At 44.3% G+C, this 24273-nt stretch overlaps 1 protein-coding gene across 6 annotated transcripts in view; it reads left to right on the top strand.

The window, feature by feature from the left end:
- The window catches only part of ENTREP2 (endosomal transmembrane epsin interactor 2), a 451267-nt gene that overhangs the window by 150205 nt on the left and 276789 nt on the right, over positions 1–24273 (top strand). For all 6 annotated transcript variants that reach the window (XM_019477587.2, XM_019477589.2, XM_019477585.2 and 3 more), the window contains exon 2: positions 10328–10384. In XM_019477587.2, the coding sequence (XP_019333132.1) occupies positions 10328–10384 (57 nt within the window). The remainder of the gene's footprint in view (positions 1–10327; positions 10385–24273) is intronic.

Here is a 24273-nt window from a genome sequence, read left to right as displayed (position 1 = left end):
ATCTAATTAACAAAGCAGCTGTTTATTAAGAGTCAGGAATTTCACTATATATGAAGTAAATTTTTACTTTATAGATCGTAGTCATTTATGAAAACCTTATTTTGCACTGGGGATTCTGTAGAAGTCAAAGGGCCTGGGCACACAACATATTTACCCTAGGGCTAGGGACAGAAGGTAGACATAAACCAGGTTAAGTCATCAGAAACTGGTTTAAACATATAACAGAACAGAAGTTCAGTGCACATAAACCAGTTTGAAAATGGCGGAAACTGGTTAAACTGACTGATAAACCTGGCTGAATGTAGTATCAGACTTAACTGATTTGGGTCAAACTGGTTTATGAAACTTCTGTCACAGACCCCTTTCTGGTTCAAGTTAAATAACAGTCCCCTAGCATCCCAGTATGCTTTCCAGCCCTGGGCTGTTCTGTGCTGTCTGCTCCAGCAGGGAAGGGAAGGGGAGGCAGGGGCAAGAAAAATTAAACAACAGTGTGGGTGTTGTGTCCACTATTTCTATCCCTGCATCACTATTTGTTCTGCGGTGTCACTAGTTCCTCTTCCAAGTAGTGGTGAGGCACTGTGTTAAGTAATCTGGGAGCATTGGTCATCTCTCCACTCTGGTGTAAGGTACATCAGTGTTAAAAAAAATGCACAAATATTTACATGCCATGAGGGTGTAAAATCGCTTGTGTGTCATGAATTACAGAAATCTTCTGCATTCACACTTTTTCATTTCTCTGCGGAAAAAGAGGCAACACTGGGTCCATAAGGAGCAGAAGCTTTCTAAAGGTATAGTGCAGTGTGAAATAATGCCGCATTCTTAGGCCAGATTCCCATTGATGTTGGCATGTTGATACATTTAGGACATTGATGTGAGGGTACTACAAGGTTCATTTGCCTTTCTCTTCCATTCTGACTAGGCAGCTGCATGAGTACAAAGTATTCCCTTGGTTTCCAGCTGGAATTTGAAGTGTTGGTTTTGCCCTTTACAGCTTTAGTCTCAATCCAATCAACTGCCCAAGGATCTGACCCAGCCTCCAGTGGCTTCAATGCAAATTGGAACTGGTTCTAAGAGCCTGTTTCCTTCCCTGTGCTATACTAGCTCAATTGCAATCTAAGGAAGTAAAAGAGTTGGAGCTATTCTAACTCTGGCATGCTTCCTTTCTTTGGACCAGTTAGTCATTTTGCAAAGTCTAGCCCTTTTTCAAATATGGTAGAGTGGTCATTTGATACTAAGTCATGGGTAGACACTGTGGCAGGCCAGTAGGGGGTGCTCCTGTGTTGAGCCACCCACCTCATTGCGCCCAACCACCTTCCAGGCTCCGAGTGCCTCCCTGGGGGCACCTTACATCTGGCCGACCCCCTTCCTGGAGCACACCCACTAGCCTGGGGGTTCCACTGCCACCACCCAGGGCTGGGCTTGATTTTGGCTCTGTGCACCCTGGGAAACACGGGCCTAGTAGCCCTTGAGGGTACTTGATTCAAGAACTTGGGATGCTTCCCTCAGAAGCACAAGTAGTGATCTCCCTTAGTCAACTGAACCAAGGGGACCCCAAGGCATAATCTAGACCCACTCCCAATAAGTCTCCCACACTAGGTACAAAGGAGAACTTTATTGGTTACAAAGGGTAGGGCTGGAATAGGGTACAGGGTGGAGCGATATCAGAGAAATCCCATAGAGCAAACTCTCATGGCTGAGTAGCCTTTGATCATGCATCTGAGTTACTGCAAGCTATATATCTAGTTAGATCTCAGGTAGCTTACTTACAAGTATCATCCAGAGGCAGGTAGAGATTCCCTCTGGAGGCAGGCAGTTCCTTGATCATGAGTTTTGAGAGAGAGAGAGAGAGAGAGAGCAAGTTTCAGATGGTTCAGCTCTTCTCTCTCTCTGAGTCTCCCTCATGGCTGCTGTCCCCTCCTCCTGGGCAGTCCTTAACTTATATAGCCCTTGTAACTTCATTTACCTGGTCCAATGAAGGCCAGCACATGTTGGCTGTCAGCCAACCAATTTGAAATGCATCACTAGTTGCTGGGCAGACTGGCAGTTCCTAGTTCCCCAGAGAGCAAGCCCCTCACCCAGGTATGTGATACCAGTCATGTAGTCAGAGGGAGCAGGTTTCCCCCCTCCCTCAGGAATGTATCCAGCTCAGGTTACTTAAAGACGTAGGGTAAGGTGTGTATCCTCTGCTGGGCACATCCTAACCAAATTGTCACAGAGCAGAGTTTTTGGGGAGAAACAGAGGTGGCCTTCTGCCACAGACACCTGCTATATAAGATGCTGCTCATAGCTGTTTAATACATTGAAATATATATACTTGTAAGAATCCCACCCTTGAATTAGGGTTAGTTTTTAGGGATGTGCATTTCTGAGTGCTCTTTGTCTACAGTGCATGAGGCTAATCAAATCAGGGTAAACTAGCTTGGGTGGAGTACTGTGCAAATGCAACTGTGCTGTTTCTGGTACCCAAGCTACATAGTATTGACTGTTTTAACTTACTTCGTTCAAAACTGGAATAGTATTTGTTTCATTCAAAAACTGCTCAGAAGATTAGAGATCGAAGTTGTTAAACAGCAGTATTGATGTTTGTGTCTAGAAGACAGAGCCCAGGGAAGAGGGGGGGAATTATGAAGCTTATTATCCTTATTAAGAATTATTATTAAAATTATTAAATTATTATTATTTTATGAAGCTTATTTCCATCATGAAATCCTAGGGGTTGCTATGACCTACTTTTTGGATTCTAGTTTCCTAATTAACTAGTTGTGAACACGACCACTTCAAGCGCTGATGGCTCTTGCCATTGGAGCTATCTTTACATAATCTCAATAGATTTAGTTAAGAATTCTTCCAGGAGGCGAATTCAACCTGCCAGATTCATTAAAGGATGGGATTAATTTGGTTTAGAGATTTGAGAATGAGAGAGAATCTCCTGTGATCAGAATTACAGTTGCTGCATCATATTTGGCAATTGTATATTGGGAGTATTAAAAACATCAATTCAATGTAAAGTATTAGTGGAAGTGAGACATGAAGGAAGATAACTAAATCTTATTAAAGGACTGGATTGTACCTGGTCTTTTACTTAGCATGAAAGAAGGAAAGTCTTTGAACATTTATGATAATATATCCAAGGCCTGTTTAAAGGCTAGGCTGAACAAAATTATGTGCAGAAAAACTCAAAATTATGCAGGTATTTTGTATGGTTGGGAGGTGGGGGTGGGGTGTTTGTATGGAGGGGATTTGTGAAGGTGTGTGGGACTGTGGGTGTATGTGTGTGAGGTCTGGAGTTCAGTTATGGGGGTCCCCACACACCCTGGCGGGATGCAGGATACTGTGGGTCAGGAGTGAGGGGCAGCAGCAGGGCTGGGAAGCTGTGGTTTGGGAGTGAGGGACAGACATATACAGATGCATATACAGACAGTGCCCAGCAGGTAGGGGTGGTGGGGGCAGCTCAAGGTCCCCCTGGTGAGGGAGGGAGTGGGGCAGGGGCAGGTGCTGGGGTGAATGGGGCCCCAGGGCTAGGGCGAGTCATGGGACAGAGCCGTGGGCAGCTTTTCTGGCAGGGGGGTGGAGGAGGCTCCCTGCTGCTGTGCACACCCCTGGGGGAGGCATGGGGGCACGTGACCCCAGATCTGTGCATGTGAAAGAGTCTCAGGCTGCCTACTGTGGGCTGGGGCTCTGCACTCTGTTGCCTTTGCCCTCGGAACTGTGCATTGACCACGCCACACACTTCCTGCCTGCCCGGTGGCAGGAGGCACAACATGGCATTGCATGGCTCTCTGGGCAATGGTAGCAGAATGCAGAGCCACAGCCCACAGCGGGCAGCCTGCCTCCACCCCGTGCACAAATCTGGTGGCCACGTGCCCCCTATGCCTCCCCCAGAGGGGTGTGCTGCGGCAGGGAGCCCCCCCTAGATGAGCCATCCGCAGCTCTGTTGCATGATCTACCCTAGCCTTGGGGCCCCATTCACCCTAGTGCCTGCCCCTACCCCTGCCCCACTCCCTCCCTCATCATGGGGGCTGGGGCTCAGTCTGCCACCCCCACCCCTCTCCCTCCACAGACTTACTGGCAAACATGTGGCATGCAGGCTATGACTGCTCGTGTGCGTCTGTGTCCTTGCGTGCCCCCTCCCTCTCCCTGCTGCAGCTGCCCTGTGGTCCTCTACGCTGCCACCGCTGCCCTACTGAGCAGCCTGCAGGCAGTGGAGCAGAGCCTGGGTGTGGGCTACAAAATCATGTGCATGATTAATGCGTTAAAATTAATGCAGAACCAATTAATGTGTTAATCGCACGTGCTAACTGATTAATTGATAGCCCTAGTATCTACGTATCACTTATGTATTATGGGATTATCAACCCAGAGACATATTATTTCAGTAATAATAGGCTATCCTAGCAGTGTAAGTAACTATAATTAAATGTAAAAGAGACCCCTACTTTTCTGTTTTTGGCCAAAATACAAAAATCTTTAGTGCCGTAGTAAAATTTGAATAGTTGGGATATCCGTGATATCCTACTTGCAACTGTTTTAATCTGCATACTGGTTGTAGAATACGTAACTTGATTTAAGTTAATCTTCTAATATTTAATGGTTTTCCCAGGTTGCATGTGTACTTTTCTTAGATGATAACAATAAATATTAAAATGAATACTCCATGGAATTTCTAACTGTGCAGATGCTAAATGAATAGTCAAAAAGTTGTGTTTTCCACTGTGCTTTTTTCTTGTGTAAAACCTTTGAGAGATTTAAATACCATTAAATATAGTTATTGTTAAAGTATGAAATGTATTGGTCCAGAGTATGCAAGTTAATGTTTTGTAGTGTAGCAAGCACATTAATACATTTGACTTCAGTGAACACATAGAGCAGCTAATACATCATGGTGCAGAATGTTGGCATGAAAATATTGCATAAACTAGAAATCTTTCTAGCCACATATTTGTAGTTAGTTCATTGGGTAGTTTCATTATTTAAACATTGGGTTATAATTACAAGTGGAATGAGAAAATTATGGGAGTCTCTGAAGTTGTCTTAATTTTTTGGGACCACATTTGATATTAATATGTATGCATCCCTTTGACTTATGGCATAGTTTTTTTTGCATACCTGAGATTGGAATTTGAACCAAAATAGGTATTTATTTAGGTTTATTTCCAAGTCTATTTTAGCTCTCTACTTTACAGTAATGAAAAATTCAATTCACATCAACTTTATTTTAATAAATATTGAATTGCTTATGTAACCACATAGTAATAATCGGTAGTAATGACAAGCTACGTATGTGGTTCTACCTACAAGCTACCTATGTGTTTCTACCTACTTTCTCCACAGATGTCTACGAAGGTAGGGGAGGTAAGGTTTGCTGTTGAGTTGAGTGAGAACAAGATTTCATTCAGAATTAAAATTACTGATTTAAAATGTATTATTTAGTTTGCAGAGTTAGGTACACAGAAGATAAGAAATGGCTATTTTGGTTTGACCAGAAACGCCTAATTTTGTTTCTTCATTCATAAACATGATGATAATCTTTAATTACATGATTCTGTAGTATCGTCTCAGAAATACCCCTGATGGATCTGAGGTGTGGTCACAAAAGAATAGATCAATCTTTCTGTTCTCTTCTAAGGGCAGCTCTTGTTCTGTGTTCTACTCCAAGAACAGGAGATAAACCACTGCCAGTGTTTCCAACTCCTGAAAACAAATTAAACTGGCAAACCTCACAAATTCACACAATGTCCCTGGGGGATATCAACTAGATTGGGTGAGCAGCAGAGTGGTTGGGAGAGATCCAGTCTGCCTTGTACCCCACTGCCAAACAACTGATTATCTGTTCCCATTGTTCCTAGAACAATGCATGTTGCAGCTGCTTCTGCAGGAGCTGGGCATACACCCAGCCTTACATTAGAATGTTCATGTTTTTATAAGAATAATAATAGTTATTATTATGCCCAAAATACATCTGACAATGCAAGGGAAACTGAGACTTCAGAAGTTTGTATCTGTGGATGTAACTGAACTGAACATAACTCTGAACACAATTTTATGGGACAAAGAAAGGGCATTCTTTGGCTCCAGGGGTTTTTTTCTGCCAAATTTGCAATGTCTGTGAGGGGAAAAAAGGGATTGTCTGCAAAAAAGTCATATATAATGGATAGTCAGGACATCCTAAGTATAGGGATTGTTCTCCGTTTTGTACAAAATGTATACTTCATGCAAATTCCCCATATATATTGAGATTAACTGTGTCATTTTTGAAATGTAACAAGTGTATTCTCTTGCAACTACTGCTACCATACCAGCTCACTGCTTATCTTCCCTGGACCGTCACCTGTATTCAAAAGTCTTAATAAAGCTAACAAAAATTCATATTCTGCCAAAATTATTTTACCTCCTTGCCTTCAGGATGGGATTCTTACCTATACCAAAAATTTGCTCTGCCCAAGTCACAGGTCACATGTAAATCAGCATTATACTGTGTGATTAAAAAGTTATGGCTTTAAACTTTTATGTCATATCACTCAAGGAGTCCAAAGGTAGTTCTGATATATTTTTAAGATTTTACAGCTTTCTTACCCTTATACCATTAAATAAATCAACTCTACCTATATTGGGTATCCCCAATAAAATACTTCAGAACATTCCTAAAAGTGTTCCTTTATAACTGAAATAATAAATGCATGTCATGCATGATTCATAGATGTTAGGGTCGGAAGGGACCTCAATAGATCATCGAGTCCGACCCCCTGCATAGGTAGGAAAGAGTGCTGGGTCTAGATGACCCCAGCTAGATGCATATCCAACCTCCTCTTGAAGACCTCCAGGGTAGGGGAGAGTACCACTTCCCTTGGGAGCCTGTTCCAGACCTTGGCCACTCGAACTGTGAAGAAGTTCTTCCTAATGTCCAGTCTAAATCTGCTCTCTGCTAGCTTGTGGCCATTATTTCTTGTAACCCCTGGGGGCACCTTGATGAATAAAACCTCACCAATTCCCTTCTGTGCCCCCATGATGAACTTATAGGCAGCCACAAGGTCGCCTCTCAACCTTCTCTTGCGGAGGCTGAAAAGGTCCAGGTTCTCTAGTCTCTCCTCATAGGGCTTGGTCTGCAAGCCCTTAACCATACGAGTGGCCCTTCTCTGGACCCTCTCCAGGTTATCTGCATCCCTCTTGAAGTGCAGTGCCCAGAATTGCACGCAGTACTCCAACTGCGGTCTGACCAGCGCCCGATAGAGGGGAAGTATCACCTCTTTGGATCTATTCGTCATGCATCTGCTGATGCATGATAAAGTGCCATTATGGATATGTTACATTTGTCCTGGGAGAAATATTTTCTCCCAGGACAAAGTGCTGTCATTCAGACATCCATGTCTGTTGTCCTGGGACAAACCCTAAAAAAGTTTAATGGGATAAGAAGTATTAACAGTTTGTCCAGGGACATCTTGAAGTGTGTATGAGTGGTTTTCCCAGGACTGCATCACCTGAATCAGTGGCAGAAAAGTGAAAGTGCATTCAGCTACTCACTAAACCCAGATTACAATCCTGGGACTTCATATTTCAGGACAAACACAGGCACAGCTGGCCTTGGGACAAATGCAGAATCTGTTTCTAGCCATAGTGTGGTGGGAATTGCCATCCTTAGGATGAACTTGAGGTAGCTGCCAGTGGTTGCTCCCAGAGGGCTTGACAACTGACTGGTTGTGCACAGGATTGCAGCAGTTCCCTCAGCCTGCTGGGCCTGGTGCAGGTGAGAGGATCAAGTGCTGAACTTGCTTCTTTCCCTTTCAGCAACTCCAGATAAGGGGACAGTGGCCTCTTTCTTTGTGCCTCCCTTCTGTTCAACATGCAAAGTAAGGCCTGCAAATTTTAGACCTTAGGGGTATTTTCAATTTCTGAAGGTATGCTTTATAAAACATGTCCTGTTCCCCTTCATCCCTATCCTTGCCATGTGTGATTAAGGCTCCCTACCCTTGAATAGGACTAACTCTTGAATAGGTTAGTGTCTTAGCTGTTAGGTCACTGCCTAGTAAATATCAGTCATTTGACTTTGACTTTTAAGAGACATTTATTCTGGGGAGGGTGACAAATGGGAGGCAGTAGAGATCATGTACAGGTTGGTCCGAGGATCTGGGCTTCACGGACAAGGCCTGGGCTCATGGCCTGCAAGGCCTGTCCATACACACTAGACAAAAAACCAAAACACAAAGAACAAAAGGAGTATTTACACATATACATATACATATATATAGTTCTGCCAGTGGGGACGCCCAGGGGGGCCTCTGGGCTTCAGGGGTTGGCCCGCATGGACAAAGCCCGAGGTCTCAGCTCGCTGGATACACCTCTGCACCTTGAGCAGCTGGTGATGTCACAGAGCAAGGAGCAGGCAACCCACCTCGACTTGGCACAGTGCCCCCTCAACAGCCCAGCATTCCTCAAAGGTGGACACCATCTGCCGGAGGACTTCATACTCGAATTCAAGTGAGAGGCGGGCCCGCACCAGCAGGTGGAAGAGTTGCAGGGCATCGTCCATCCTGGTCCCAGTGAGCCGGTTTCACCAGCTCTTCAGGGTTGCCATCTTAGCCTGGCCCAGCAGAAAGTTGGCCAGGCTGACTGTGTCACTTGAATAAAGAGCCATCCTGTAGTCGTCTTTTTCTGAGGGTGCAACAAAAGGCTTTCATAATTCCACATAAGTAATGGCATAATTTAAGGCCAGGGTTTTTCTTATAACAAAATTAGGTCCACAGCTGTTTATGTCTAAACAACTGAGCTGCACAACATGAGTGACTGGATATTTTAGCTTGTTGAGAGAGTTTTTTGATGGACGCTACTGAGTAGCAAATAAATAGCAGGGCATGTTAGATGTTATCAAAATATGTTAGTATTACTTTCCACCTACTGTTGATTTGTACTCAAAGACCACTGTAAAACTAGTCCAGTGATGTAAAAAATCTTATTTTAACACTTCTCATTTGGCACTGAACATATTTATAAAATAGTACAGGAATACTCAACCCCAGGCCAACAGAACTGTATCATCTGGCCTGTGGGGCTTCCTGTGGTGCTGGATATTCAGTGGCTTGGGAGCAGGGACAGCATTAACTGCCACTCCCCTGCTGCTAAATTTCTGGACACATAGGGAGTCCCACAGGCCGAATAGCATGGCCCTGTTTCCTGGAATGGGTATGTGAGGTGGCATGAAACCGATTCTGCCAGTATGAGGCTGATCCTATCAGCGTGGAGCCAATTGGGGTGGCATGGAGCAGCATGGGGTCAATTGGAGTGGTGCTTAGTGAAGTGGCATGGGGCCTATCAGGGCAGGGCCTGGGAGATACAGGTGGCACAGTGCCTGATTCATCCTGTGGATCAACCTCACACCACTCATCCATCCAGCGGGGCCAAAAAGTTGAGCACCACCGTAGCAGGACATTAATGTGCCTGCTTCTTTAAGGGCAGAAGCAGCCTGGACAGAAAGCCGTACAGGCTAGGCAGAGCTCCACAGCTACAGGTTGGCTGAACAACAGCTTAGTGGGGTAATTGGCTAGCACCTGCAGGCAGTGAAATGACTGGAAGGAGGCAGGGCCGTGGGGAGGCTTGGGACACAGTAAAGGGAAGGTCAGAGCCATGTAATACGCCTTTGTCATTAGGGCATTAAAGAGGCAGCCTCCACACCTAGTAACAACTTTTTTTCTTAGAACAAAGGTGTGGCAGACAAATCACATGGGCGGACTGCACTAGACGGTGGGCGGGCTGACATTGTAACTGGCCTCGAGACAGACCCCTGTTAGAACCACTGATTTAGTACATCATATGATTTATTAGGTTAGGTACAAACATTAAAAAATCCTGAGGCGGAAATGATCTAAGTTACACAGTTTTATGTAAGCAGCATAGTTTAGGTCGGTAGTGAACAGAACATGTATTCACTCTTTGGTGCGGGCGCAAAACTCAGACTGTATTCTGCCATTTTTAAACCAATCTATATGTGCCGAACTTTGGTTACAAGTATAGACTGGTTTCCAATCACTTACACTGGTAAAAGTGTAATGCTTTAGTGCTTGGTAAAAGAATGAGTTTCAGGACTTGCTGTGAATGTGTCAGAAAGAATTTGGTCTGGAAAGCAGATCCAAATTTCAACACAAACAGGCTTTGCTTGCTACTTACAGTACTTCCTGTTTTCAGCTGTTTTGGAAATAGAATAATCTTGCAACATTCTAGCTTCCAGTACCAGCACTTTGGGAACCAGTTTCTTGCCTTGAGAATATTATTATTCAGGGTTTTTTAGTATTAATATAAAACTGGTACCTTTTTGGTGATCCTTTTCATTTGATTTCAGGTGCTTCTGTCAGGACTGATTGGTGTTGTCTCATGGAAAAGACCCCTCTCGCTTGTGGTAAGTGACAGTACTTTCTTGGTCCTGTCATGCAACATGTAGCTCCATGATGTGTAGTAGTTGTTAACCATATGAGACAAATATACATCTTGGTGATTTTGATTCATAGGAATTTGTGTTAAAACTTTTAAGTGGTTTCGTGTTTGTGTGGGTTTGCATTTGCTGAATTGTCACTTTGTGTTTCAAAGTGAAACTCAGTTAAAGCCATTGAGTTGGTCCGGGTTTTGCACTGAAATCAGGTGAACTGCACATTTCATATTCAGTGCTTGTCCATGACTAAGCTCAATTTTGCTCAAAAGTTTAGTGAAATGTAATCTGCAACCAACCTTGGAGCTAAGTAATATTTTGGAATGTGTTTTGAATATTTCACAGGTCTTGCACATACTATCCTGAGAATTTATAAAACAATTTTGGGAACTTTGAGACATGTTATCAGAATATTGATATGTTTTTGTTGCAAACTTTGTTTTGTTGATATTATCATTTATGTTTAAATATGACTTTAGAGAACCTACTGGAAGCTCTAGTTGTTGTTTGTCTCGCTTATTTAATGTCTCCAGTGAGTAAACTGTTATACCAGCATTATCCTAAATGTTATACCAGCATAATCTAAATGTGATGTTGTTATGCTGGATATTGCTTATGAACTGATTGATTCTCATCAGTTATGTGCGTTAGAGAACCACTGAGCAGATGTGGGAGATCTTTATCACAAATAATTCACTATAAAGAAAGAAACTTCAGCGAAACAGGACCGTGTTGCATACCTCTGCCAGGGTGTATACTATAATAAATAATGTCAAATGCTATGAGCAAGGAACATACGTGTTTGAAATGCGTTCTTTTTATAATTTTCCCCATTTAATTGACAAATGGTGTAGATTTAATGAACATGTAGCTTTTGTCATGTTGTTAAAATATAATACAAGGCACTAAATAAAGACTTCCACAAAGGTTTTTATATTGTATTTTATATATAGGGTTTGAAATATTAAATAGTTCACTTTTTAGATCCTTCAGCTTATAATTCAGCAAGTCTAGTTTTTCTGATGAGTTGAAAAGGCATTTAGTAGTCCACACTTAATCCAAAATGGATAGTATATGAAGCTGAATAATTTACCATATTTTGGCTTCTCAAGCAGAATGTTGCTTATACTAAGTTTGCTATCCTGTCAAAGAAAAGAGGAACCAAAGTGATACATGAAGTCTCTCCACTAACTGTATGTAGAAATTCATTTTGGGAAAATGAGCAAATTAAAGCAAAATCTTGAAAAATCTGATGTTAGGGTACAACGCTATGCTATAAAAACAAAATGAGGATGATTTCATAGATTTCATAGACATTTGAACTGGAAGGGACCCTGGAGGATCATTGAGTCCAGCCCCCTGCCCCAGGGGCAGGAAGTCAGCAGGGATCATAGTATCCCGGCAAGATAGACATCCAAATGTCTTGAAGGCATTCAAAGTGGGTGCTTGAACCACCTCCGGTGGCAATTTATTCCAAACCTTGGGGGCTCGGACAGTGAAGAAGTTCTTTCTTATGTCCAGCCTGAATTGGTCGCGACAGAGTTTGCGAGAAAGGCACTCTCATATTTCAGCTCTAGTAATGTCATGGTTATGGCATTTACCCAGGAACTGAGACGCAGGTTAGAAATAGACATCGATGAATGAAGCTGATCAACTATGCCATGATATGTTGTGGCACAGCTGATCTACTTAATTGGGTGAAATGCACATCACTCCTTGTCCTGCGCTTGGTGGTGCGGGACAAGGTGCAATGTAATCTCAGAGGCCAACTTAGCCAGACCTCTCCATCCTCTGTGGCTGCAGGAGTGAATCTGGCTTAGCAGGAAAAACTGGGGCTTTTGATCATCGCAGGGGACAGGTCTGACTGACCAAGGAAAGCAGGTCATTTCCTCACTCACCCGGACTCACTCCTGTGATTGCTGGGGACAGGTCTGGCTGAGCAGGGAACCCCAGCTTCCCTGCTTATGGAGAGGCACCCTGAGATTTCCCAAGTTGCCTCTCTGTAAGCAAGTAAGGCAGGCAGGTGCTCCAGGGCCTATATGCTGTACTATGTTTTTATTAGCATTGCAGATGTAAAAGGTTTTATGTCTCTGTTTATTATTTGTGTGTCCATAACTTATATAAATGTAGGGAAATATCTTTTAATACACATAATATGTATGCCGAGATATAAAGTCTATTGCTATGAACCAACAAAATAATTTTTTATTCACTATTAAGGAAACTTATCTTGGCTTTTTCTTGTTCTGCTTACACTGAGTACGGATTTCATTTTTGTCTCCCTGCTTCTCTATGAGTGCAATACATTCTGGGTACAGTTAAGTCTGAGGCCTCTGCAACATGTTCATGTAAAGGCGCCATGGGATCTGATTCCTGATCCCAACAGTCCTGCCTCCTGCCATGATACATGTGCTGGAGATAATGATCCCAGGCTCCCCCTGCACTGGCAAGTGGAAAGCTAGATGCTCACAGGTTCACGGTTGAGGCAATTGTTGGTTCTGGCCATGGGATAGAACTGGGTCTGGAACCTGCCCCAGTGTGTTCTGGGGCCAACAATCCACAGATTGTGATGCATACCTGTCACGTTCAGTTTAAGGAACCATACAAGCTATACATAAGATCTATAAAACAGTTTTATGGCTGGTTTGCCATTTTATGGCACCTTATTGAGTGCACATGTAGCACCCTTGCCATTTACATTGCAATTAACACATCAATCACAGCATAAATGTAACATACAGGGGAACAAAAACAGATATCAAGCACTTTTTCATATTTTGGCCAACATTTTTTGTTTAATTCTCACTGATGCCTTGCTGACTGGTATCAAGGTAAGAAGGTACCTTAAAATGATATTTTCTCTATGTTATCTAGTTTTGCTTCTTAGAACCAGAGAGAAATACTTATTAATGTGTACCTAAGCATTTGCTGTTGCATATACATTTTGTTCTGTTCTGTTCCCTTTTGTTATTACTGTTCTGTTATTACTGTTTCTCCTATCCTTTTGGCTTAGCACTGTAGATATTATTCCCAACAAAGTAACAACTTACAGTTCATCTGTAAGAAATTTTGTTTTCTTGTCCAGTAATATGTTCCTTATATGTAGCACCAGCAAAGTGTGTAAATTATAGTAACCTTTGACATTGCTTCTAGAAAGTAATGGGTTTTCTCCCAAAACCTCAGAAATTTTTTTTTTTAACTTTATAATGATAATGGCTTGCACAAATTCAAGGTTAATGCAATTAACATAAATGTATTGGTGCTCATAATTTATTTAGAAATTCGTTATAAATTCTCTTTGGGGACTCGCTATAGTCAAGATCATGGCCATCATCAAAATGAGCATACCTCTCTTAGTAGATCATATTAAAAGTATAACCTTCATATTTTAAGCACTTAAAAGGAGTGAAATAATAGGTATGGTAGACCTTCAGTAGAATTCTATTCTAATAAAAGAATTTGAGCTTTTTATTTAAAAAAAAAAAAAAAAAAAAAGGAAAATACATTTATCATGAGGTAATATTTCTCTTTCAAGTCAGCAGCTTGTTAAATGTTCATAGGAAGAAATAACCCAAATGGGAAACTGAGATGGAATACTTATTAAAGTCTAGAGTGGGAAATTCAAAGTTAAAAAAGCAAATAGAAGTGCCTTGTCAAAACCAGATTTATAGAATTATTTTTCTTATAGGTTGAAACTGTTGTGAATGTCAATTTACTTAAGGGCAAGGCCAGCTGCTTCAAGTTTGTATCTACTGCCTTCTAGATAATATATAGTAGTTCATGCCAAATTGTTGGCAACAGCAGAATGGGTAGGATTTTGGCCTGTAATGTTGTCCAAACAATTATAGAACACCATATCCATCTATTCTGTCTTTTACTGATTATGTTAAACAGTTTGGATTTTATGTTGTATTGAAAAGAGAATCCTAACATTTATACCAGAATACGTGCATTTCGTAATGGTGTTCAATTTGTCATGCAATTAGTAATGTGTTTGCAACAACTTTACAGGATCCAAAAAAAAAGCCTTTGGGGACAGCTTACCTCGTAGCATTATGTTTAATAATATTTATAAACATGGAGTACAAAAGCTTTGGGACTTCAAAATCGCATTTAACAAGCTGTCTTGATGATGATATTTTTCCCCTCTTTATATGCTCACTTATAAGGAGTCATAACATTTTTAGTGTGCAAAACAAGGTAGTATCAAATGCAGACATACACCAGACAAACCAGAATATTATTATCCATTATATCTTCTTTATTCTAGAAGAACAAAGGCATATGGATTGCTATTTTTACTATAACAATGAAATACAAATGTATTTTGGTGATGTTTAGACAATTACAGCATTTATAACAAATTATTAATATAAATAATTGTGGGAAATCTGGGTATAGTTGAAATTATTAATTTTAAGTATAGCATATTTTAACCTTGTCAAGTATGAATGAGTTTATAGCTGCATTATGGTATATTGAATACATTAATATTTGCAGCATGAATCAGATTAATTGATAGTCTTTAAACAAAATTGTGTTCTTTTTTTTTAAAAGACAGTTGTTACTGATATACATTATTAATACTGAAACTGAACTGTACTTAGTTACATTTTTATGGTTTTAGGTATCGGAAGATTTTTTTTCCCAAAATCAGTCCTGCTTTAACTTTGTGGACAAGGGATGAATTTGACCCATGACAGGAAAGAAATAGGAAAAATGAAATTATTTTCTCACTTAAAAGATTTTTAAGCACATATTTTACTGTTACTAACCAATATACTGGGATGAGAGGCTTTGGGATTTTGTTTTTCTTTCTTTTACCTCTTTTATTTTTGGTCTACATTGAAACTAATTTATGGAGGTATAATTTCATTTATTAATCATAATTATATTTTACACTGAGCACTTTTAATGGTAATTTATTATTTAGGAAAAATATTAAATATGATTCGTGTAAGTTATTTTATAAATGCATTTGGTTTCTTTGCCGGCTATAATTATGGGTTTAAAAGAACGTATTATGTCCTATAGCACATCCTCATGGAACATGATATTTTTGAAGAACCTAATCATTCTTTCAAATTTGTTAATTGTTCAGGTGTTTAGTAGTATTAGCTATTTTCCAAACAGTTTTCCAAAATGTTTGCAACATGGTAAATGTCCATTTGGACCTGGTGGGATTATCTTCTGGGTCATCTGGCCAGTTAACGTATTTTATACTAAGATATGGTGTCAAAGCCCACTCAGAACTGAGGGTGCCAGCTTTTACCATGTTATGCAGGGAGGGAAACAAGTCAGTTTCCCCCAAGAGGTATTAACAGAGCTGCGTGTCCCTGTTCTGGGATGTCCCCTGCCTGGGGAAGCCCAGGGAATCTTTTCCCACTACTTCTGTCCCTCCACGAGCAGGAGTAGAGCAACCACAGCTTCCCACACCTTCCCCAGACCAGCTTGTCTTAGCTTGCCTGCGAGAATGTTGTAGGAGACTGTATCAAAAGCCTTGCTAAAATCAAGGTACACCACATCCACTGGTCTCCCCATATTCACAGAGCCAGTCATCTCATCATAGAAGGCAATCAGGTTGGTTAGGGATGACTTATCCCTGGTGAATCCGTGCTGTCTGTTCCTAATCACCTTTTTCTCTTCCAATTGCTTAGAAATGGATTCCTTGAGGATCTGATCCATGATTTTTTCAGGGACTGAGGTGAGTCTGAGTGGTCTGCAGTTCCCTGGATCCTCCTTTTTCCCTTTCTTAAATATGAACGCTATGTTTTCCCTTTTCCAATCATCCAGGACCTTTCCTGATCACCATGAGCTTTCAAAGATGATGGCCAATGGCTCTGCAATCACATCAGTCAACTCCCTCAGCACCCTCAGGTGCATCCCATCTGGCCCCGTGGACTTTTATACATCCAGCTTTTCTAAGTAGTTCCTAACCTGTTCTTTCACCAGTGAGGGCTGCTTATCTCCTCCCCAAACTGTGCTGTGAGGTACGGTAGTCTGGGAACTGACCTTGCCTCTAAAGATTGAGGCAGAAAAGGCATTGAGCACTTCAGCCTTTTCTGCATCCTTTGTCACAAGGTTGCCTCCCCCATTCAGTAAGGGACCCACACTTCCTGATCCTCCTTTTGCTACTGACATACTTGTAGAAACCCTTCTTGTTACCCTTCATATTCCTTGCTAGCTGCAACTCCATTTGTGCTTTGGCCTTCCTGACTTCATCCCTGCATGCAAGAGCAATGCTCTTATAGTCTTCCCTAGATATTTGTCCAAGTTTCCACCTTTATAAGCTTCATTTTTTTGACTTAATTTACTGAAGAATTCTCTGCTAAGACAGGCTGGTCTTCTGCCACACTTGCTAGTCTTCCTGTGCATCGGGATGGTTTGTTCTTGTACTCTCAGTAAGACTTCTTTCAAGTACAGCCAGCTCTTCTGGACTCCTCTCCCCCTCAGACAGGCTTCCCAGTGGATCCTGCCCATGAATTCCCTGAGTGAGTTGAAGTCTGCTTTTCTGAAGTCCAGGGTCCTTACTCTGCTGCTCTCTATTCTTACTTTGCTCAAGATTCAGAACTCAATCATCTCGTGGTCACTGCTACCCAAGTTGTCATCCACTACTACATTGCCCACTAATTCTTCTCTGTTTGTGAGCAGGAGGTCAAAAAGAGCATGGCCCCTAGGTGGCCGCTCCAACATTTGTACCAGGAAGTTGTCCCCAATACTCTCCAAAAACTTTCTGGATTACCTGCGCACTGCTATATTGCCCTACCAGCAGATGTCAGGGTGACTGAAGTCCCCCATGAGAACCAGGGCCTGTGATCGGGAAACTTCCGCTAGCTCTTTGAAAAAAGCCTCATCAACCACTTCCTCCTGGTCTGGTGGTGCATAGAAGACACCCACCACAACATCACCCTTGTTGCTTTTCCCTCTGACCCTAACTCAGAGACTCTAGGGCCCATCTCTAGCTTCATCCTGGAGCTCTGAGCAATCATATTGGTCTTTTACATGAAGTGCGACTCCTCCTCTTCTCCCCTGCCTCTCCTTTCTGAACACTTTATACCCATCCATGACAGTGCTCCAGTTATATGAGCTATCCCACCCAGTCTCTGTTATTCTGATCATATCATAGATCCGTGACTGTGCAAGGACTTCCAATTCTTCCTGCTTGTTTCCCAGGCTCCATGCATTTGTGTATAGGCACCTGAGGTAACTAGTTGATTGCCCTGATTTTTCAGGAAGTATGAGAGTACCTCCCCTGTTGCCCCCTCTTGCTTCCTCTTCCTCCAGGTCTCCTGCATCCCCACTTACCATAGGGCTTTGGTCTCCATCCCCTGGCAAACCTAGTTTAAAGCCCTCCTCACTAAGTTAGCAAGCCTGTCTGCAAAGATGCTCTTCTCTCTCATCAGGTGGATCCCATCTGTTCCCAGCAATCCTTCTTCTTGGAAGAACATCCCACAGTTGAAGAAGTCAAAGCCCTGCTGGTGATACCACCTGCACAGCCAGATGTTTATTTGCAGGATGCACCTGCTCCTGCCTGGGCCCTTTCCCTTGAGTGGAAGGATTGATAAGAACACAATCTGAGCCCCAGACCCCCTCACCCTTGCACCCAGAGTCATGTAGTCACTTTTCATACACTTAGGGCAGAAGCAGGCAATTATTTCGGGTGGATGGCCGCTTACCTAGTTTTGGCAGGCTGTGGAGGGCCACATGAGTAGCCCTGCCCCTTGATAGGTGCCCCACTACTTGACAGGTGCCCCACCCACTGGTCACCATCTTGGGACCAACGTCCCAGGGCCAGCATCGGTGGGACCCAAAGCAGGGCACAGGCTGGCAGGGGTATGTGGAGCCAGGCTGGGCTGCACCAGCAGGGAGAGTGGAGAGCTTGCCTGGTTCCATAGAGCCCCTTCCAGCTAGGACCCTGCACTCCTGCTACCCTGCTCTGGGCCCTGCCGGCACTGGCCCTGGGACACTGGTGTGGGCCCTGTGCTCCCACTTGCTCCCCGCCCACTCGCACCCAGTGCCCCCCAGCCCCATGGTACAGGCGGGGGGCAGCGCACAGCCCCGACCCCCTGTTTGTCAGCAGGGAAGAAGCTGGTGCTGAGCATGGGGAAAAGCGGCCCCTCGCCCACCCCATGGCCAGCACTCCCTGCTGCAGCCACTCACAGCCCACGTGGGGCTGTCCGGAGCAGGCACAGGCAGCCCCAAGTGGGCTGCAAGCGGCTGCAGTGTGGGGCACTGGCCACAGGGCGAGCGAGGTTCCGGTCCTCCCTATGGTCAGCACTAGCTTGTAACCCAGTCCTGCTGCCAGCCTGGCAGTGGGGCTGGGTTACAAGGTGGTGCTGAGCATAAGGGATGGAGCGTGGGGGGGGAAGCAGCCCCTCACCTGCCCCATGCCCAGTGCCCCACGCTGCAGCCGCTCACAGCTGCCCTGGGGCTGCCTGTGCCTGCTCCAGACAGCCCCTCATGGGCTGTGAGTGCCTGCAGCAGGGAGCGCCAGCCATGGGGTGGGGGAGGGGCCACTTCCCCCCCACCCCACGCTCCTTCCCTGCCCAGGGTCCCCCCTGCCCTTCTCCACCCCCACTTGCCTGCAGTTCCAGCATGGGCAGACATGTGCTCCCAGGCCAGAAGCCTCAGCTGAGGGGGCAGGGCCAGATAGGCCCCACTGTTGTTGGAGCCTGCTGGGCTTCCTCTGGGTCCTACTGCCCTTGGTTCCTGTCCTTTTTTACAAGAACCAAGGACAGAGAAATATTAATTTTCTACATTTTTTAGGAGCCTTGTGGGCTGGATCCAGCCCACGGGCTGTATTTTGCCCATGCCTGCCTTAGGGTATCCCCTGGCAGTATCATTGGTACCCACATGGATGAGCAGCATGGGGTAGTAGTCAGAGGGTTGGATGAGCCTCTGCATTTCCTCTGTGACATCTCAGATCCAGACTCTGAGTAAGCAGCAGACCTCCTGAAACTAACAGGTCAGGTTGGCAGATGGCTCACTCCATCCCCCACAGAAGTGAGTCTCCAACGACCACCATTTGTTGCTTCTTTTTGGTGGCGATCTTCTTGATCCTTCCCACCTTGGTGAGGCCTGGTTTGTCTTCCTCCACTGATGGAACTGTCGGGAATCAGAGCAGCCGGCTGGCAGCTGCTTTCTGACACCCCCCCCCCCCCCCCGCCCCCCGACCGGAGCAGTAAAACTTTCACCTGACAGGCGGGTAGTGATGGATGGGGTGAAATTAACCAGGCACAGACACGTGTTGGTTACAGGAGATTGTTTACTTATGTCGCCCAGATAGTGACATGCAACGCAGGCTGAGCCTTTGTTTCTGTTACAGTTGCATCGATTACAGTCAAACGTACGGGTTACAGCCAAGCAATGACGGACGTGGCGCCGAAAACGTGCTATCGTGCCTGCAGGGCTTTGATACGTCAAGATTTACGATGACGGGGGGCAATTGACAGCTGATCAATCTGCCAAGTCACTCTGGTGATGAGCTCAGGTTTCTCCTCAGAGATTTCCCCAGAGGTCTCCGCCTTAGGTGGAAGTTGCTAAACTATTTATAGGCAGAGGTAACTAACGGAGATGTCCAATGATGAACTGCTATGTGGAATCTTTAATTTTCTGGCAAGCAGCAGTTCTTTGTGCTCTCAGGTTGCTATCAGGTTACAAGGTAGTGGGTTAGGTTTTCTGCCTGTTACGTATGAGGTTATGATGAGGGGCTTACGCTTGTTTCTTGACCAGTTGCAGGGATTTATGGCAGGGCTATCTCCTTTCACCCTGACCAGTCTTAAATTTCGTTTCTTGTTTGTGACATGGGCATAAATTATATACAGCTCTCCGCCAGGATTTTGTTTCAGGAGTTTCTGGCAAGGATTTTTTTTTTAACCCTTAGTTGACTACTTGAATGGTATCTCTTGGGCACTGATTAACTGGGTTGTGACAGGAACGTGCTCCTCCCTCTCTGCTGATAGGACTGTGTATCTGTTCTCCAGGTGAACCACTGCAGGTGGAGGTGAAGATCTCTGCTTGCTGCCAAAAGTCACAAAACTCTAGCTTCCACCCTCTTGGGTGTCCAGGTCCTCTCTCTTCTGTATTGCTGCATGTGGCATTTCTTTCTCCACAGTCCTGGAGGTCTCCTTCAGCATGGATACACTGTTGGTACACTGCTCTGTGCATTTAGTTGATATACTGCTTTGTGCATGTCCTTTCACAGCATCTGATGAAGTGAGCTTGTGCTCATGAAAGCTTATGCTGTACATCTGTGATTTAGTTACTCTAAAGTGCAGATCTACCCTGTCTTTCACCTGAATTCAGATTAACATGGCTAATTATGTCTCACTTATTCATAAGCAGTGTCTATTTTGCATAGATATGTTTGAGTTAGGAGTTTTGTATTTAGGGACCCGCATATTCTCCTTGTGACTGGGCATCCTGATGGGGTACCACTTTGCATTTGACATCTGCAGCAGACCAGCATTTCTTTATCCTACTTTTCTCAATCCAAGACTTACTATATTGAGAATCACATTTGCAATAACAAAGGTAGACATTTTCAGTACAATTATTATTTACATATGGAGAAGGAAGTGTACTGGGAAGCATAATTGACGTCAGTGCAATTATCTGTTTACTTTGTGCACTGATCTCTTATTTTTTTTGCGTTGTGTTTTTTTGTTTCTAATATGTACAGTGGTCTAGTGGGGTGTCTGTCTTTGCTTTAAAATGTGCACTCAGATATTTCTTTGCATCATCCAAACTGGGCGCTTCTACGTGTGCAGTTAATGTGCATAAATAAACTCTGGAGCTTATTCATGCACAGCACATTGAGTTGGGTCAGAGCAGCTTGGGCTGGTGGGGGTGTCTGAAGGGTCTGCAAGCCTGGGGCTGCTCCCCCCCAGCTCAACATGCTGTGGAAGGGCTGGCTGGGGCACGAGGATGTTTGAGGCGGGACTAGCCAGCAGGTAGCCCTTGCACTGAAGCACCCTCCTGCTCTAGCCAGCCAGGGCAGTGTCTGCACATTAGCTGCTGTGAAGGTTTTTATTTTGTTTTGTTTTGTTTACTAATTAATAAATAAATTAATAACTTTTAATAATAAATTTTTACTAACTAATAAATAAATTAGTTTGCTTCAGCCTAGTGGGAATGAACGTGTCAATGCCGAGATGTTTACTGCACAGCTAATTAGTCAACGGCGCAGTAAAATTTTGTGTAGACATGCCCACTATCTACAAAAGAGGTGTGCAGAATGTTATAGCAAATTTCAACCTGCTATTTTATTTTCTTTTTCAGTTTTTTCACTTTTTTCTGACTGGTTTTGGTATCAAAAGGCATACCATACATAAAACCTATGTTATCTTGGTTTCTTATTTTTATTATTTTCTTCTCCCTCTAGTCTAAGCAAAGAAATTGCATCATTTTGAGGATTGCTTTCATTTATCATGTGAGAATAAATCATGCTGTGTGTCAATTATATATTGAACTATAAAACCCTCAGGAGTTCCCTGTTTTATTTTTTCATTTATCAGGGCTCTTATTCTTTCATGCATTTCACAGTGCCTGGTCTTGTCAAGGCAGTTTACCCAGTGAAGGGGTTTTACTATAGTAATTAGATTAATTAGAATATGGGCAGGCAGGGGAGTAGGGATTTATTATGCAGGGTAGCCATCCATGTGCACAGTTTTACCACATGGCAGATGAAAGCCAAACTTCTGTAGGTTAGGGGAAAGCTACTACCCCTCTGAAAAAGGGGCACACTACTACCATGGCTTAGCTTTTTGCTACCATGTCAAGGTGATATAAGAGCATACATCTAGATGATTACCATAGGACTTCTGACATTTGACTCAATTCTTACCCCTTTTTTCCTTGTGGTAACTGGTTCATCTACCCATGCCTTTATTCATTCAGAGGAGTTTACCAAAGCAGTGCTAATAACAATTTTCTTAAGCTAGTCTTACTATGAATTATTCTATGCATTGAACATCCATAATTATCGGAATAAAATCCTATGTTTACCATTTATATAATGATAAATTATGATGACCCTTGTTAATTGGTTTGATTGCTATATGGCTATTAAATTCTTCTGTTGTTTCACAGAAATTTATGCTATTCCCCCTTTGCAGGGTGTCTTGGCTACTGATTATAGGTACTGTAGTTTTAAGATCCATGAATTCTGCTTTGTTTTGTTCCTCCATTTCCCACAGAAGCTTATTGAGTATCATGGAGAAACTCCATGGGCGCATCCACACATGCAAGCACGTGCGCTTGCAGCAGTGCAAATAGAAGCAGTCTAAGTTTGAGTCGGGGCTTTTTGCTTCAGTGTATGTGTTCAGACATGCACTTCATTGTGGAGCAAATTGTGCCACTTGGGGCAAAATAACCCTGCCTGGCTCCTCGCGGATCTGCAGCGAGGGGGAGCTAGAACCCGGGGCCAGCACCTATGCTGTCTCCAGCAGTATAAAAAGCTGCTCTGTCCTGGCCCCAGCAGTATAAAGAGCTGCCCTGGCAAGTAGCTCAGGGCTTCTAGCTCTCAGGAGCTTCTAGGGCCCAGCCAATTGGTACCTGGGGACACTACCCCTTGGGCCAGCTGGACTGCTAAAGCAGCCCTGAGAGTTCCCTGCACCCTCTACCCACTGCAGCAGTCTGTCAGTGGGGGCTGCTGCCTGGCTGTGACCTGCTGTGCACCTGCCAGACTCAGATGGGGACTGCAGAGTCAGTAGAGGCATCTGCTCCTCTGGGCCAGCTGCCAGTGGACTGTGGTTGCAGGGTTGGCCTCTATGCGGCACTACTGCCATGTGTGCCCCCTTCCTGGCCATCTGGGCAGCTATCACCTGGAAGATGTTCCGGGTGTGGTGGCCTGCTTTGAACTGTCAAAGCATGTCCTCCTGGCCCCATTTGGCCAGGAGGTCAGCCACAGTCAGTTGGGTCCAAGGTGCCAGCTCTGAGCAGGCTGGGTCCTGCCACTGGCCTCCCTAGCAGGAATTCTGGTGTTCCCTATTGGAAAACTGAAAAATCCCTGATAAAAAAAAAAAATCCCAAGGTCACTCCGTAAAATACCCCCAAATCCATGTTCCTCCACAAGTAAAACAAAAGACCACTATAAAGAGAGAGAGAGAGAGAGAGAGAGACAGAGACAAAGACAGCGATCAATTGGAGAATGTTTTATTGCTATATCTTAGAGTGTTAAAGCAAGTCTCTTATAATAATAAAGTGAACTCTAAATACATGTTTCATGAATTCATGAATACATATTTTGCTGCCCTCCCACAGGGGTTGAACCCCCCACACAAGGGGTTCGGCCCCCACACAAGGGGTTTGGCTCCCCAACAGGGGATTTGGCCCCCACACAAGAGGTTCAGCCCCCACACAAGGGGTATGGCCCCCCCAACTGGGGGTTCGGCCCCCACACAAGGGGTTTGGTCCTCACACAATGGGCTAAATGGTCCCCGCAGGGGCTACCACCCCACTCTGCAAGGTCCACATGCCCCCCAATAGATGGCCCACCTGGCCCCATCCCCCACCAGCTGGTGCAGCCCCCCTGATGGCTGTCCCACCCAGCCCCACCCCTCATTCCCCCGGACCCCCCAATGGCTGCCCCACCCAGCCTCACCTCACAACTTGCACCCCCAGGCCCCCATGGCTACCCCTGGAACCCCAGGCACCATCACTTAAAAAAAAAAAAAAAAAACAGAAAAAAAACAGGACAAAAAGCCTCTGCTTACCTTAGAAGCAGGGGTGGGGGGGCTCCAGGGCCTCCTGGCAGAGCCCCCCCAGGCAGCACAGGACAGCAGGGGGGGGCAGCAGGGCCTGGGCTGGGGCTGTCACCCTGCCCTGAACTCTGTGGGCGGGGCCCCAGTCAGCCAGACAGC

The sequence above is a fragment of the Alligator mississippiensis genome, chromosome 11 (assembly GCF_030867095.1).
Source record: "Alligator mississippiensis isolate rAllMis1 chromosome 11, rAllMis1, whole genome shotgun sequence".
Taxonomy (NCBI): Eukaryota; Metazoa; Chordata; order Crocodylia; family Alligatoridae; genus Alligator; species Alligator mississippiensis.
The sequence above is the reverse complement of the archived record's forward strand: the minus strand, read 5'-3'. Positions and strand labels throughout refer to the sequence as shown.